At 43.5% G+C, this 16,778-nt stretch overlaps 1 protein-coding gene across 4 annotated transcripts; it reads left to right on the forward strand.

The window, feature by feature from the left end:
- The first annotated feature begins 166 nt into the window (after window positions 1-166).
- On the forward strand, window positions 167-16,527 carry IL4R (interleukin 4 receptor). Of its 4 annotated transcripts, XM_074841357.1 has the most exons (13): window positions 167-486; window positions 3,640-3,739; window positions 4,403-4,545; window positions 4,690-4,784; window positions 5,477-5,590; window positions 9,283-9,421; window positions 10,288-10,439; window positions 11,498-11,652; window positions 12,246-12,402; window positions 13,188-13,287; window positions 13,906-13,975; window positions 14,114-14,190; window positions 14,297-16,527. In XM_074841357.1, the coding sequence occupies exons 5-13, from the start codon at window positions 5,521-5,523 to the stop codon at window positions 16,464-16,466; spliced, it is 3,090 nt and encodes a 1,029-aa protein (XP_074697458.1). In that variant the 5' UTR covers window positions 167-486; window positions 3,640-3,739; window positions 4,403-4,545; window positions 4,690-4,784; window positions 5,477-5,520; the 3' UTR covers window positions 16,467-16,527. The 4 variants fall into 4 exon arrangements, with proteins under 4 accessions (XP_074697458.1, XP_074697456.1, XP_074697457.1 ...); XM_074841355.1 differs by lacking the exon at window positions 4,690-4,784; XM_074841356.1 differs by lacking the exons at window positions 3,640-3,739; window positions 4,690-4,784.
- Window positions 16,528-16,778: the final 251 nt, after the last annotated feature.

Genomic DNA, 16,778 nt, shown 5'->3' on the forward strand with positions numbered 1-16,778 from the left:
CGTGCTCTTTGCGGGGCGGACCCGCCCCTGGGGCGTTATGGGGGGCGCCCCCCCCGCCCCGCCAAGTTCCGCCGTCCCGAGGAGGGGCGGGCCCGGTACCGGGACGGGCCCCGGGCCTGCCTGGGCCGAGGCGGCGGAGCCGGGCCTGGCTGAGCCGCGCAGGGGCGGGGCGGGGCGGCTCCGGCCGGGCGCCACGGGGGTGCGTGTCCCCGCCGCCCTCCCGGAAGCGCCAGTGGCTCCTCCCCGCGGCCCCCAGCGTAGGCGGTGGCAGCGGCGGGGCCGGAGCAGCGGCGGGGCCGGGCTGTGCCCGCGGCCGCTTCTGCCGGGCCGGGCCGCGCCGCGTTCTGTGGTGGGGGCAGAGGACGCGGATCGGCGGAGCGCGGTGCCCGCGTCGGGGCGGGCCCGGAGGTGCCGGGACCGCGCCCGTCCGGACCGAAGCCCGGGCGCCGGAGCCCGCCGCGCCGCTCCGACCGGGAGCCGGACCAGGCAAGTTCTCCCCGCGATTGCCCGTCCCCGCCCGGCGGGCTGTGGCGGGAGCGGGGTCTCCGCGGTTCGTGCTTCGCGGGTGACGCGGCCCGTGACCGCCCTCCCCACCGGCGCTCCCCGGTTCGGGGCGGCAGCCGCCCGGCGGGCGGGGAGCGGCCCCGTGCGTGGGCTGACGGCGGCCCGGGCCGGGCAGAATTCGGGCGGCGGCTCGGAAGAGCCCCGGGCCCTGCGGGAGCGCTGAGGGGCGGGCGGGCTGCCGGGGGCGGCGAGGAGCGCTCGGCCCAGCGCGGCCCCAGAGCGTCCCGGGGCCGGCGCCGCCCGGCTCCGGCTGCGGCCGCGGCTCCTCCCGGGACCGGCGGGCGCAGGGGGCGGCCGCAGCCCGCGCGTCGGTGAAAGCGCTGGCCTTGGCAGAAGCGTTTTTTCCGCCTTGAGGCTGCTGAACTCGGGCGCGCCTGTTGAACCCTTGAGGACAGAACCGGTGTCATTCCCGGGAGTCTCCTCGGGGCTGGAAATCCCGGCTGACGCCTCTTCCTCCCCCGGGGAAGCCGCCCCGGCCGGGGCCGCGCCCGGCGGGCTCTAAGCCGCGGAGCCGCTCCCGGGTCTCGGTGTCCGGGAGCGATGGCTGCATTGTCAGAGAGCGTGGGACTGACCGGGGCTGAGCTCCGGGGGTTGGGAACGGAAGGTCAGAAGGGAGCTGCTCTGGGCAGGCTGGTCTGGATGTTTTGTGTTTTGAGCAAGTGTTTTCAACGTGTCTGAATTAACCAGTTTCCATAGTTTCTGTCAGTTTTAAATTAGAAAATACCCGAACTTATCCTCCTGCTTGCAGACTATGATTTGCAGTTTGTCAAATCAGGTGGAAGCACTGTGTCCTTTGGGCCTAGAAGGAACGTGTTGTTATGCCCTTTGCTGACTTCTGTCATCTCAATATGTAAATATGTTGGAATGCAGAAACTTCAGCTTAAGTCATAAATAAAACCTGACCAGTTTCAAGTTTTCTGAAGAGAAGCCGTGTGCTCATTTTGAGAGGCTTTTTTCGTATTTATGAGGAGCTGTTTACTCAGATGTGCCCTTACCCGCTCCAGAAGCACAGATACCGTTTGAATGTTGTTGTGTAAAAGGACATTAGTAGTAGGTGTCCCAAATTACATGAAGGAATTTGTGGAATGAGGATGACATCAAAATATTAGTGAAATTACTCATTTTAAAAGAATGTCTTTCTCCTTTAAAATCTGTCATTCTGAAGTTAAATTCCTTCTTTAGTGGTCATACAATGATGCAGGAAATACTGTGTTAGGTAAGCAATAGTGTGCGTATTGTGCCCTTCAAGATAAAGAATGGGACAGAACCTCCCCACTAAAGAATCTGTAATCTAAGGATCTGGGCATGGATTTGAGTTTCTGCTTACCCAGCGCTGTCCACGGCGGTCGTCTCGGCAAGAAGAGAGAACATGAACACGGTGGCGTATGAACTGAACGGCGAATGAACCGTCTGGGAACGGTTTGCTGTTCCGTTTAGGCAGCACAAAGTGGGAGCTATTGAATTTTATCTTTTGGCCCTTCCTTGAACAAAGTTGCCATCCTTAATTACTGGAACTTATAAATATCTTCCAGTCTCCCCTTTCATCTAAACCTCCTCCCTAACGTACTATACAGGACTCTCTCCTCAGCTTCCAAATTCCTGTGAAAACCCCCCTTGTCAGACACCCACGCTTTTCAGCATACCGTGCTTTGTGCGGTTGCCTCCAGCAGTCACATTGCATGTCAAAGAGTAGGTATTGTGATTTATGTTCCTGTAAGTCTGCCGTTTTGTGGAGGCACTTAGGAAAAAAAACCCCAACATTAAAAGCAGCAATAAAAAAGATGGAAATTACTCCCTAACTTACTTTCTTTTCAAATTTTTTGATGAAGTTTTGCTTTTCTTTGTTATATGCTGCTATCTCGTTTTAGTCTGCAGTTACAGCCAGTGTTTTAAACCAGAAAGAATAAGACGCGATGTACTTTAATTATAATAGGGCCAGTTTTAAAATAGAGAGTGGCCCTTCACCTGTGCAATTGCCACAAAGGTAAACTAAGCAGTCTTAAGCGGAAATTACTACCTCCTGTCTTTGGGCATGAGTTACTCTTTGAGCTTAACAGTTTTGCAAATTATGCCTGTAGAGTAAATGTGACCCTAATTTATTTAGAAGCACAGACCAGAAGTTGTTATTGTTTCTCTTGATTGTAAACAAAATCTTTTCACTTTTTTTTTCAAGAGACAGAAATGATAAATGATCAAAGCCTATCACTTTGTGCCAGTAATCACGTAGACCCGCTTCTAGCCCCAATAGAGGTTTCTTCCATAGCTTTGTCAAAGTCACTTATGTCTTTTGCACCTCACTTTCCTCAAATATATTGGGATTACTAGGTTTGCTGTGATTTTAGTATTCTCTATGCATGTGAAATACTTCTTGAAGATTGGTATTTCATTATCTGATATAAAAGAAAAACCTAAGAGCTAACAGACAGGAAACCTATTGGCATTTAAAAATTTTCTCCCTTTGCATTGGATTTATAGTCCAATACCCTTATTAAAAAAAGAGATAAAAATGGTTACAGTTTCATTAGAGCTATGGGTTAACTCCATTTTCATCACGTGTGCAGATCTTTTCTCTTATGGGGGAGACACTTTTGCTCTGCCATCTGCCAATTCATACATGCTTATGTGATACAGGGTTCTCTGCCAAAGTTTTAAGAGTTTCTTGGAACTCCAGTCATGCGACAGTATTGCTTAACAATGGGCTGAAAGCAAACACTTCCTCTCTTGTGAATTCCAAGAAAAAGGAGGAATAGAAGAAGGATTTTTTTTTTTTTTTATGCTGGAGCAGTTTGCTCTTTTTGAGTAGCAGCAAAGGTACTTGCATTCTTTTCAAAAAATTTATTACTGTGTTCAGTCATGTTTTGTCTGTTCCCAAAATGTGAAAAGCTTAGCTCTTGAGTAATAGTTTTCTTGAGCATTTATGAGAAATCTGTCTTTCAAGTGTCCTTTACTACTACATGAGCAGTAACTGCCTCAGAGAAAGTCACAAAAGAGTTTCTAGTCTAATCTTCTATTTTTGCTAATAGTGTTCTTATACCTTAACCTCTAAGATTGATATTTTCCATGTTTAATCTTTAGAAGCTTGTTTTAAAGAGAGGTCAATCATGCATGTGAGAATGGAAGAAATATGGTATCATTAAACGTGACTTCTGACAAGTGCAGAAACTTGGATTATGAGGTAATTGTCTTGGAGCTGAATCTGACATACTGAAGTAAAGATTGGTCATAAGTGAAGTGCTAGTACTTCTAAAAATATTGGAAAAAAAAAAAGATTCTATTTCTACATTTCACAATAGTTTGATTTATGTAGATATATTTATCAATAAGAGGTGTGATCATCTTTATTAAAAAAACAAAGTGATTCTTCTGTCCCTTACTCAACTGAGTCTGGCTGTTGCCGAACTTGTGTTTATTCTATTTGAATATTTGACAACAGATATTCAGCAGCTGTTCTTGGGAATCTTCCCTGTTTTAGAGAGGAGTTATTTGAGGGGATATGCCTTTGAGGCTGCACATCCTTACATGTATACAGTGCCCACACACGTACTTCCAAAAGGTCATTAAATTTTTCCTAAGATAATCACTTACAAGTTTATACCACAGCAGACTTGCTGATCCCTCCCTCGCCAGTTCCTTGTGTCTCGTGGGCTGGTGAAACTCAAAGCTGTTAGAAGTGTCAGAGGTTGATCTGCTGCTGTATTTGGAGGAGAGGGTGTTAAGCCACCACCAACTAACGTGTTTCAGTGGTCTCTTCTACTTCAAAATCTAACTAAGGTTCTGCAGAAAGCCCCGCACCACTCCTGCTAAAGGAGATCTGAGAAGTTCTCTCCTCTTTACTCAGTCACACCGAGAACCGTGAGGTTTTGAAATCAAAACCAACGTGCCACCTGGGAACTTGGCGGGTGTCAGCAGAGCAACTGTAGCAGACAGGTAGTGGAACACCGTGTCCAGACTCGGAGACCAGGAAACACCGAGAGCACGAGGGTAAGGGACGGAAGGGTTCTGTCTTAACAATGTGCTGATCAACAAGTTTTATCCCTCTTTATACCAAATGCAGACATGGTTATTCCATGTTAGTTAGCGTCACTTTACCTACAAATTTACCAGAATTTTAAATGCATCACATAGGTTTCTAGTGACATGAAAGCTGGTAACCACATCTAATCCAGAGTATGATCTTCCACTAAGTGGCTACGTTGCATCAGCAAAAGAATCTTGGGGAAGTAAGTTTTTTGAAAATCTTAAATGAATTATTTCATCTGTTTTTGGTTTACTTCACTTTAAGCTTCACTATGCTTAAAGAATTCTAATATGTAAAAGCTGCATAATTTTCATTCTCCAAAGTGCTGGTTATGTCATGATTAGGTATGTGTTTTACAACTTCTATTTTTTTAAATTATTTACTGTTTTAGTGAATCTGCACTCTGTTGAAGAAAGGCTCAGAGGTCTTTGCTAAGAACTTTTTCAAGAGGGTGATATTACCTAGGCTACTGGTGATAGGACTTGGGGAAAACATTTTAGTCAATAGATCAGGCACTTCATTCTTAAATGCTTACAGTCATCTGAGCGGAATCATAGGGTTTTGGTGGCATGTTGATTGTCAGTGATTTTGGTCTGTGTTTACCCTTTAAATATCTTGCATACTAGCAGCTTTGCTTTCCTAGTAGCTAAAAGAGGTCCACCGCCAATGTCGGCTTAGTATCCTCTGTAACTAAAACTTTGCAGAAAAGTCTTCTGGCACATTCAATTATCCTTATTCTTCCACACTTCTCGTTGTTCCATGAGCAAGCTTTAGGGGGAATCAGGCGCAGCAGGGGATCTGAATCCGAACATCTAACAGAGCAGTAGGAAGAACTACACCCTTACCTTCACTGGCACACTGATGTAAGCTTATAGTAATGTTTTCTGTTGGCAGAATTTCAGCACAGCTTGTCCTACTGAACCTGGCCAGTGTCAGCGATGGCAAGGCTCCCAAGTGCTGCACCGCATACCCTGTGGATCCTTTTCTTTTCATATACAACAAATGAAGGTACGTCTGTCAATGTTTTAAACTGTCATACCGAAGTTTTTATCTGCAGCATTTTTCTATGACTAGTAGGCAACACTATTACCATCAATTAACTAATATAAAATGTGTAACTTCAAATGTGAGAAATATCCATATACTGGAATAAATTCGTAGAATTTTTTATCTTCTTACTGACCTTTTCCATATGGGCAAGAAAAAAATAGGAATTTGCAGGAAGGAGAAGCTGAGGTTTGGAAAGTCATCTTCCTGCTTCACCATTATTTAACTTCTGTTGGACACCTTGCTGCAGACAGGGTGCTCAGCAGTGACCCAGGACATCTGTAGAAATCCCACTAGAGTAGAAAGCACTAGTCTCTCATTTGCTGATTTTCATAACTGCCTCTGTTTGCCATGCGGGACCTTGAGGGAGCTGCGCTCATGAAACGGGGCCTGTAGCTCTGCTGTTAGAGGGCATCTGTCAGTCCACGTTCTCCCAAGCGTGCAGAATTACTAAGTTGGAAAATTTAGTTGATGGGATTTGAAGAAATTTTGCAGGCGCTTGCTGTCAGACATTATGTGCTCTGACATGCGCCTGTACCGGGGCAGATGACTGACATGTGATGTCTTGGTGATCTTCACAACACCATTCTCTTGGTCTGGCAGGGTGTGTAGCTGCATTAAGTCTAAATGCTGCTTGTTAGATAATGGTTATTTTCTGAAGTTCAACTGGCAGGGGCTGAATATGACAATTTTTTTTTCCTTGTATCTTTTATAATATTAGATATGTAAAATCATGTTTTCCAACAATGCATTTTTATTCTCTGGAAAAATAATCTTACATTTTGCTTTCTGTAGTTTTTGAATAGTTCCACAGCAGTCTACAGTTTTTTGGTTTTCTGGCTTTTTTTTAGAAAAAAGCAAACCAAAGTAGTTATAAGAAAATAAAAAATTTGAATTAATGAGAAGGATAGAGGTTTACAAGAGTGCATTGGCTGTGTCGTCTGATCTAGGTAATCCCACACGCTGTAAATGATCTTTACTAAGGTTTAATTTTACAGATTTATTTTTTTCCCCCAGTTAACTAGTTCTAAGTTTTTTCAGCCTGGTATTCTAGTTGAGGATTAAAAAAGAAATCCAGTATTTCGGTTCCTTTTTTTTAACTACATGAACTGAAAACAAACTCGGTACTGTATGTGGTTTCAAAAGGAAATTCTCATATATCTGAGTTTTTAAAAAAACACGGTGTAGCAGAGATGGAAGAGGGAGAAGGTCACAGGAAGAGAATACAGAAGACAATTTAGAGTTCTGGAAAGACATGAGGACACTGAAAGGCAAGATACATAGCTTAACACAGCAGGAAGAGCTTCATTTAATTGAAGTATTCTTGAAAGTGTAAGATCATCACCACATTGAAAAATAATGATGTTCATCTTTTAAAGGGCTTAAAATGTTAGTACTTCTTTTAAAAATACATCTTAAAGTGGAAAAAAAAAGAAACTAACAATAAAAATACAAATGGCAACAAATACAAACAACAGCAACCAGATAAATAGATGATGGCTCTCTTAAAATAAATGAGCAGTGTGACTGTTACAGTATTGCAGAAGTTTAATCTTTAACTTGCTGCTCTTCTGATGATTCTTGGGTTTTTTGAAGAATCAGGAAACATGCAGAACAAAAGGAAATAAAATGAGGTGCTGCCATCCAGAAAGGATATAAGAGTGATAGTTCTTATCTACGAGATAAATACCTAGCCTTAGTAAGTAAAACAAAACAAAACATTTTCTAAATATTTGTACACTAATGAAACCATGAGCTGCAGTCAGTTCTAGGTTTATAACCAGTCAATATACCAGACAATTTAGATTATGATTTCTACAGAATTTTAAAATGGTTCCTTGACATTGCTGTACATCCTCATTTGCCTGAGTGAGCCTCACTAAAGTTACTGAGCTTACTCAAGTGATCCAGGACTGCTGGGTAGTCAAGTTTTGGGGGAGGCCTTTTAGAAAAGGAAGTGAAAGTGATGTGTGGATTTTAATGAGGGTGAAAGACCATACACTGACAGTACTAAACAATTAAGTGTTTCTTTGAGTTGGGTTTTTATTGAAGTACAAGAGGGTCTGGTGGTAGATCGCATTGTATGTTACGTATCATGGCCACTAAAAGGCTTCTGACCATCATGTTTATTACATTTGCAGATACTGTACTGTGTCAGAGTATGCTGAAGTTATATCAGAATAAATAGCACAAATGGACTACGGAAGAGTAGAAATGTAAGAAGGACAAAATGAAATTAGGCATTTTTGACAACAAAAGTTTTTGCTTGGGAGAAATAATCTGAAATTTAGGTACCCACTGGAAAGAATAAGCTCATGAAGCAGCAGTGGCTGAAGGACAAGGACCTTTACAGGATGTGAACTGTTGGCAACTTAATCTTGAATTTGCAATGTAAATGACAAGAATGGAGAGTTAGTAACCTGCTGGGCCACATAAACAAAATTGGCCCTTGAATAATTGCCACAGGAACCTTCTGGCAGAATCCCTTAGATAACTATCAGAAAAATATCAAGGAATAGGATTCTGAAAACCGCCAAAGCTATTCTAAATTTTTACAGGGAATTGAGATGTAGAGCAGGAGGGAATGATTTAGATCGGTACACCTTGTGCAAGAAAAGGGAGATATTGTTAATATTTACAAATAATAGAGAATTCAAACATCAAAGAAGGCGAATAATTGTTTGGGATGATAAAAGTATTGGCTATTTCTGACTGCTACATTTAGAAATGATCACATTCCAGTAGCACATTTGACACACTGTTAGTCCTAATAACAGCATGACCTCACTGTCACATAGCTCCTCCTCTTCTGTCCCTTGTTTCACTCATGTGGAGTGCATTGAAATAATGGAAAATGAGGCTGTAAGGGATACTGAAGCTTGTGTGTTCCACTTCCCTTTCCAGTTCCAACAAAGATATTTTGACCAGTGCTCTCTGTTTTTTTCTTAAATACTGCCAGTGAAAGCGTTTGTAAACACGACCATTAGGAGTGCAGGGACTTTGGGCTCTTCTGTACCCTCTCAGTGCCTGGAACAACGCAACTAGATCTCTCCAGGTTTCCCAACACTGTCATAACAATGAAAAGTAGACGAAAGAGCAGGAAATACTGGGCAAAATTGAGAAAAGGTGTATACTAGAAGAAAGCCTGTGAGAGGAAGATCTTCTAGGCTCTGGGGAACCGCTCTGGGGAGGCAGAGGCCATGTGTTTGGGAAGCTTAGAACCACTGTAGATAAAGCACAAGTGCATGCCTGTAGGCAGTGATCCTGGTCTGACTGTTAATTATCTGCACTTTAGTTTTTGAACCTTCTCTATTAACACCTAGGATGATGCTGGTTTATAATTAAATGTCGATGTGTTTTAGATAGAGCTATCAGAATCAGATTTTCTATGCTTGGAAGACTATGTTGGATGAGTTGTGCCTTTCTATTTCAATATTACTCCTGAGACCTTCTTCCTCTCCAAGACCATAGACATCTCTGGAAAGGTGGAGACATTTGGTGATGTGCATCTCTTTCCATTTATCCAGAACACGAAAAATAACAAATTTATAGGGGGTTGGTAGCTCTGTTTAGATGGAAAAATTAATGTTTCTGCTTAGTCCAATCTATTCTTCTGATTCTCTTGCTTCTCAATGTGTGCTGCTTCTCCCTAGTTACGGCTGCAGAACACGTACAGGAGTTTGCATGTTTCAGTGACTATGACAAAGAGCTGGTTTGTCACTGGAAGGTGCCTGCACAAGTGAATTGCTCTGAAGAATTCCTGCTCTCCTACAGGACCTATTTTTCTCCTAAGTAAGTGTTTAATAAAATGTTACATTATCATTGTTGGAACTTCATATATCCTTTACCCATTATCAGCTTTGATTCACTCCCTCTGCCATGGGTGTCCGGGACTAAACATAATCCAGATTATTTGTCTTGCCAGGAGGAAAATGTGTTGCTGCCATTAACAGCACGCTCTGTTCAGCATGCAGCGTACTCTCCTGCAGACCTCTCTGCACTCTTAGTACAGAGAAAGGATTGAGTCCTACTCGTAGGAGTGGTAGGGCTCTCATAAGTTTACCCAACCTTCCTTTCATGTGAAATTTGACCTCCTTCAGGAGAAATCCCACCTGATTTAACAGTCTGTAGCCTGTGTGAAAGGTACTGTCCAGGTGATTCTCTCTGCATACAGTCTAACTCTGCGTTCAAGCACAGACTGTTGTCCCTGTTCTGCAGCAGGGCCAGTCGTCATCTCCTACAAAGGAAGAGGCATCTGGGCTCTCCTGTTCTGCTCTGTATTATTTCTCCACACAGACATCCAAATAACCTCACTTTATACGCTGTAGTAAACCTGTTCCTCTACTAGCAAGCTGTAAGTCTGCTCCTTTAGAGGTTGAAATGTGACAAAGGGTGTTAATTTTTCCTCTTGGGATCAATCCTTAGCCTTTCTGTCAAGTTTTTCATTTGTGCGATACAGATATCCAAGGGGGGTTTGGGGAGGGTGGGTTGTTTGGGGGAGCTCAGTTTTGGTTTGAATTTGTTTGGGCTAAGTATTTTTAGGAACTGAGCTTGTTTGATTTGATTAACTCTACACATTGGGAAGCTTGATTTCACCTTTTCAAGAAATAGTGTGCCACACTTTCTAAATATCACATAATTTTCTGCCTGTTTTTCAGAAATGTGTGTGTCCCTGAGAATGGAAAAGACAGTTTAAGGTGTACATGTACAATATGTCCGGATTATTTTGTATCAGCCCTCACCTATATTCTAACTCTAACGTTCAATGGGACTGATACATGGAATTACAATGTTACACCAGCCGAAGTTGGTAAGAAACTGTTTACTTTGTCACGAGGATGTCTGGTTCCAGGCTTTGCAATCCTAGCTAACTCCTCATTCATTTCACTAGAACAGTTTTTCCTTATCCTTTAAATGCAAAATCCCTTTGGCTTAGAAACATGATTCTGGAGTAGATTCTCAAGGAGGTAGTATAATAATGGGGCAAGCAGAGAGTGATTCTTCCTCTAGCTGTACCCTCTTAGCTGCCAGCCAGCAGCTGTTTTGGGGCTTAGACGTGTCTTTAGTGCATTTTATTTGTGGCTGTAAAATTCCAGGATGAAGAGGAATGTGCTGCTACCAGTTTCTAGAAAGACACTAGGCTATCCCTACTGAAACTTCTTCCATTCCTGTCTCTGTCATACTCTTGATTTTTCATGCTAGTTGAATCGTGCCCCTGAACAGAGGTTTTTTACAGTAGTTGCTGTTGGATTGTAACAACCAGTGATAAAAAGTTAATGATTCTGCTCTTTCACAGGACAGAGTGTAGGTACAGCTTATATCTCTCTATAGGCACCTAATTTGTCTAGAACAGTGTGCTTGTTCCTAACGCTTGTCACCTCAAGCAGTCAGAAACCATTCACATACCTTAGGCAGGCTTTCACCTGCACTGACGAGCTGGTTCTTTTCAGAATACTTTATTGTGGCTGCTGCTTATCAGCAGGGTAAGCAGGAGCCTGCATCAGTTTCTGAGACAGGTGGCCAGGACAGCCAGGCTGCCAGTTGTCAGAGCTCTGTGCCTACCCCACAGCACAATGTGCTGTTGTGAGGGCACAGGTAGGTTGTTCCCATTTTTCCAGGCTGAAAGCTGCATCCAGTGAACTTGCATTTTGTTCAGCCAGCTTGAAGGTTCAGTGCTGGTTAATGAATGCCTTGCTGTTGCTCTGTTTTGGCCTCTGTATCCTTGTGCTACAGCATAGTAAAAAGGTTAAGTGCATTGACTGCGATGAGATTTTGGTCTCTAGTGAATGTTTCTGTGTCTGCTTCTCTCCATCAGTGCTTTCCCGTTGTCATGTTCTCCTCAATTGTATTTTTTTTTTTAACATACAGTTAAGCCAAGGGCCCCCAAAAATCTTACCATTAAGAAAGTTGAAAATGGTAATTTCAATCTGAACTGGGAGGAGGCATATTCTCCTCCATCCATGCTCTCTGGACAGCCGGTCATCTATGAAGTGAAATACTGGAGGAAGCAGCACTCGACAGAGGTAAGAGACAGTCTCTTCACTTTCTGTCTCTGGACCTTTTGAGTTTAAAAATTCCTCTGGAAAATCTTGAAACCATTTAATGAATAATGGTGTAAGGGCCAGCAAGGGCAAGTCCTGCAATGTTCCTGGTCACACATTTGCCACAGGTCACATTGTCCCAAGGTGGTTCAGCTGGGCTCTGAAGGATTAAAACTCTTCCGACTGCCACCCCAAAACAGTCTGCTGCTCACAGCGATAGGGCAGAGATTGAAAATACAGTGCTTCTGTTCCCTGAACTTCGTTTGCTCCATAGACATCAGGAACCTGCAGGCTGTTCGTGACTCCGTGATGCACTTGAGGCATTTCAAGCACCCTCCTGAACAATCCAGCACGTTAGGGCTGAGCTCCTTCTGGTAGGGGAGGAACATGCGTGGTGGCATGGCACAAATACCACCCACTCATGACAGCAAAATGCAGTATCACACACAGCAGATTAAATACACAGTCATTCATTTGTGAAAGGTCACTGAAACACCTAACACTTGTTATTTGATTGCTGTCACTAACCCTTCACCTCAAAGAAATCAAAGTGAACTTTCTCACTTTCTTTTCAGGTTTCTGTAAAAGCAATTAACTACCAGGCAAAAAACTTTGAAATTGCTGCAAGCTCCTTGAGGAGAGGCTATGATTATGTTGCAAGTGTAAGGTGTAACTATACAGACTACCCGGCATACTGGAGTGAATGGAGTGAAGAAGTTGAATTTCACTATGGTAGGTATTGTAACAAACAATTGATAAAAGGATGGTATAGTTTTGTAAACCATGTCGCATATACCCCGCTGCTCTCCTCTCAGAGGAGAGTTATGGAATCATCATCTTCGTCCTTTTGAATGTATTGTGGGTACATCTGTAAAGGCTTACAAAGAGGCTAAACGTAAAAAGGCAACTCCTGGGGAAACTAAGGAAGAGGAGACCAAGGGAAATTGGGTGGTTTAGCCTTGCAAAAAAGAGGCTGAAAGGGGATGTGTGTTCTCTGTAAATATTTCATGAAGTAGACACCAGGGAAGGAGAAGAGATATTTAAACTAAAGATCAACATTGACATAAGAGCAAGTGGGTATAAATGAACAAGAGATTTAGGCTGCAAATTAAGCGATACTTTAACTGTTAGAGGGCTGAGGGTTTATAAAAATCTCTGAAGAGTGATGGAGAGAACAAGAAGCATAGCTGCACTACAGTGGAGATGATAATGCCATTTTAGGGTCTGTGTGGCAGGTTTGTCCCCGAGAGCTGACAAATGGCCTCCCAGCACACACAGCTCTCCCGGCTCCTAACGCTGTCAGCAACTGACTGCAGTACCTGTGCTGATCTTTGAGACATGCCAGACACCGTCACCACTGCTAGCTCTGTGTGTTCTGTTGTTTATCTGCTGGAGGCTTTATTTTACATCCTCTAAAGGAGCATTTTTTTAAGGTGCAGAAGAGCAATGGCTTTGATTTTGCCAGTGCTTGTATTTATGCGTTCATACTCACGTAGCTGTATCTGTTTATTTAACAGATTACCAAGTAACAGCTGAAGACATTCTGCAGATGGCTGTTCCTGTATCCTGCATACTGATCATGGCAGTGTCTGTAATGTGTTACTTCTGTTTTACCAAGTATGTATCCCACTGTTCGCAGGTTTCGTAGAGTAGCAGCTTGCACAGCTATCAGCATTGCTGTTGTTTAGCTGGATGCCTGGTAGTACAGGAATCTAATGTTACGCTTTTCCTCAGCACCTTTATCTCGCTCTCTATGAGCAAACGTTTTATAAAGACAAATCGGTTGCACTCTGTCATTTTCTGAATAGATAACTGAATATTCTCTATTAATCTTACTCAAATGGGCTTGTTACAGCATCTGAAACAGGCTGCAGTTATGGGGTTTGTCAGTTTTCAACCCCAGTCTTAGCTGGAGTTCCAGTAATGATGGTTAAATATCTGTATTTCTTTTTAATTTTTTTTTAGTGGTAACATGAAAGTGGGATACTATCTGTTTCACACATCATTTCAGACATGATTAGAAGAACATGTGACTGGTTGTGCAGAGCAGTCACACACCAAGCATACAAACATCTTTGCACTAGTTTAATAAAAAGCAGCACTTGGAGATGCACAGATCAAGCACTTCCTGTTGCTGCAATGCAGATGGCTAAGAGAGAAAAATAGAAGAGGGAAGTGTACACTGATGAAGCCAAAATGCAGTTAAAGCAAACAATTTTATTTCTTCCTTTGCAGAGTGAAGAAAGAATGGTGGGATCAAATCCCAAATCCAGCAAAGAGCCATTTGGTTGTAAAAAATGTCAAGGTAATTTAAAGGCTTTGCAAAAAATACCTTTTCCTGATCACCATATGTAGAATATGTAATAAGTGGTATTGTCTGGCTAGTGCAGGGGATACTAAATACAATTCACATGTCCTAAATCTCATTTGTATCTTTTTTTAGTTTTCAGTTTTGTGCTACATTGATGAAATTAAGTTCCCTTTCCATGACTTAAAGCAGAGTCACATGGAAAACCAAATGTAAGTAAAATAAATGGAAAAAAAAAAAAATCTCTGCTTTATAGCATAAAATAGTTTCCTATTACATAAACATTAACTGTCCTTTCCTTTTGACTTCCAAAAACAGATGTTGCAAGAACTGTCTGGCTCAAAGTTTGTCAAGCCAAAACTTCAAGGGAAAAGGTAACGTCGGAAATGCTGAGAAATCCTGCAGTTGCCACAGCAAGTCTGGAGAGTGGTTTCCAAAAGGCAGTAGTGCAGATTTAACCCCCGAGACGATTCTGGTTGAAGAGTCTATAGAAATCTGTGAATGTCTGACGGACGTTGAGACTGAGAGCCGGGAAGAGACTAATGACCAGATGACCACGTTTGAGCCTTGTGAGAGCAGTGTCAGTGCTTTCAGGGAGCATGCTGAACACAATGATGCACTAGCGAGGATGTTCATTGATCTTCTGGCAGATGAAAACAGCGTGCAAGGCAATAAAGACCCAGACATTGTCACAGGTGAGAATAAAACCTTTGAGAAACTTGAATCAGAAAATCCATCACAGCAAAGTCCAAAAGAAAGTGCAGCCCAGAGCCAGCAGCCATGTGATATTTCTCATACAGTCTCCCTTTTCACCAAAGCCTTTCAAGATAACTACAATTGTAGTACAGACAGCAAGAAGTCAGAACAATCAGAAGAATCCTTTGAATCTGGCTATCAGAGCTCGAGCATAAATTCTGCTTCTCTGGATGCAAGAGATCTTCAGCATATGGTTCATCAAAGCCTTTTTCCATGCAGTTCTGAAAGCCAGCATGACTTGTGTGTCCTGATCCAGGAATCTCCAAATAAACTATCCTTTGGGACCAAAAAAGACAGAATAAGCAACTCTGCACACAAGAGCTGTGACACCCTTATGTCTCCATCTGTGGAGCCCTGTGGCTCTGGCTACAAGAGCTGTGACACCCTTATCTCTCCATCCATGGAGCCCTGTGGCTCTGGCTACAAGAGCTGTGACACCCTTATCTCTCCATCTGTGGAGCTCTCTGGCTCTGGCTACAAGAGCTTTGATATTCTTGTGTCTGCAAGCAAGGAACCAAGCAGGTCTGTGTATAAGAGCTTTGACAGCCTTATCTCTCAGTCTGGGGCTAACAGTAGCCTGACTCAGTGTTTCGAAAATGCATGTTCCTCACCACCTTTGACACAGTTTTCAGAGACACTAGAACTTAGCTGCAGAGATCAAATTTATCAACCCCCAAGCAATCAGACATGTTATGCCAACTACAGATCTCCCTGCACTGAGCCTGATTTTCAAAACACCTGTTCAGAACATACTGATTTTCTATCTTTCTCCACACACGCAAATGACAGTGCTTCAGCTTTCCTACCAGAGAAAGAAATATATAAACAAGTAACATATCAAAATGTTCAAAAGGCGGCCAATATAATTTCTTGCCCCATTGGATCTCAACCATCTGGGTATCAGCCTTTTGATAATGCAGTTAAATGTCATGGTACGTACAGTGACAATGACAGTGAGGTTATCTCTAGGTCATTATATGAACCCTTCATTTGTCTTTTGTACAACAACCCGAGAGAAACACCTCCAGAACCTGACCAGAGGACAGATGACCACATGTGTGTGCTTGTACAGGGTTTTGACTGCAGCCTTGTCCCAGGTTCAGCCTCTAGTGAGAATGTCACACAGACCAGTGATGGCAGCCTTTGGATCATCAACTCTAATGAGCTGTCTAGTGATAGCAAAGATGAAAATACCAGCAGAGATGAACAGCTGTTGCATTTGGTAGAGCTGAACTGTCAAGATTTTAACAGCAGAGAAAGAACTATAAAAGGGACAAAACCTGACAGCTTTAACTGTACCGGTAAAGGAACGCAAGAGAGCATCAGCAACAGACTAAATACTGCCTTTCACTGCCACACGCACAACTACTTGGGGAAACTTGGAAATGCAGGGGAAAATAAAGAGGTGATAAAGCACGTGGTAGGCAGGAGGTGTGGCTCGGCAGCTGGCTTACCAGAAGAGTCGCTGGACAGCACTGGGCTGAACTTAGACAGAAAAACTGCAGAGCCCCTGGAGCTCCTGGTCTCAGACAAGTTGTCACCTCCTCTTTTTGTGGATAACCCCTGTCCCTCTGATTCTCACACCGTTTGCAGGGAGGGTTCTGGACTGGCACCTGCAGTTAAAAAAAGTCCAGTAGAACTATTGAGAGAAAATGACAGGAAGAATGAGAAAAAAATTAAACTTGTACAGGCCCTTGCCCAGGAGGACAACTGCTACATGAAGGTAGCCTAGCCACACTTGCCAAGGCTGAACCAAACCAGTGTTTGGGAATAAACTGAATGGCAAATTGAAATGTTAGTTGTTCTTCCAGTCTTGCCTGAGGTGAGGGCTGCTGCGGGTCAGGCGTGGATTGGGTGGACTGTAACGCGCGGGGCGGGCAGCCCACACGTGGTGCAGGCCCTGGGGATGGTGGGGGTTAGCACCTAGCACTTGCAGCTACAACTCGGAGGGGCTGAAGCCAGAGCTAAAGTTTCTCTGACCATGATTGCTCTCTAAAAGTGAGCAGCAGCTGCATGAAGTCAGGATTCTTAGTACAGCTCCGGT

The sequence above is a fragment of the Strix aluco genome, chromosome 15 (assembly GCF_031877795.1).
Source record: "Strix aluco isolate bStrAlu1 chromosome 15, bStrAlu1.hap1, whole genome shotgun sequence".
NCBI lineage: Eukaryota > Metazoa > Chordata > Aves > Strigiformes > Strigidae > Strix > Strix aluco.

Coding starts and splice junctions, on each gene's coding strand:
- IL4R (XM_074841357.1), top strand. CDS start 5,521: ATGGCAAGGCTCCCAAGTGCTGCACCGCATACCCTGTGGATCCTTTTC. Junction 9,422..10,287: donor AGGACCTATTTTTCTCCTAA/GTAAGTGTTTAA, acceptor CCTGTTTTTCAG/AAATGTGTGTGTCCCTGAGA. Junction 13,976..14,113: donor TGGTTGTAAAAAATGTCAAG/GTAATTTAAAGG, acceptor ATCTTTTTTTAG/TTTTCAGTTTTGTGCTACAT.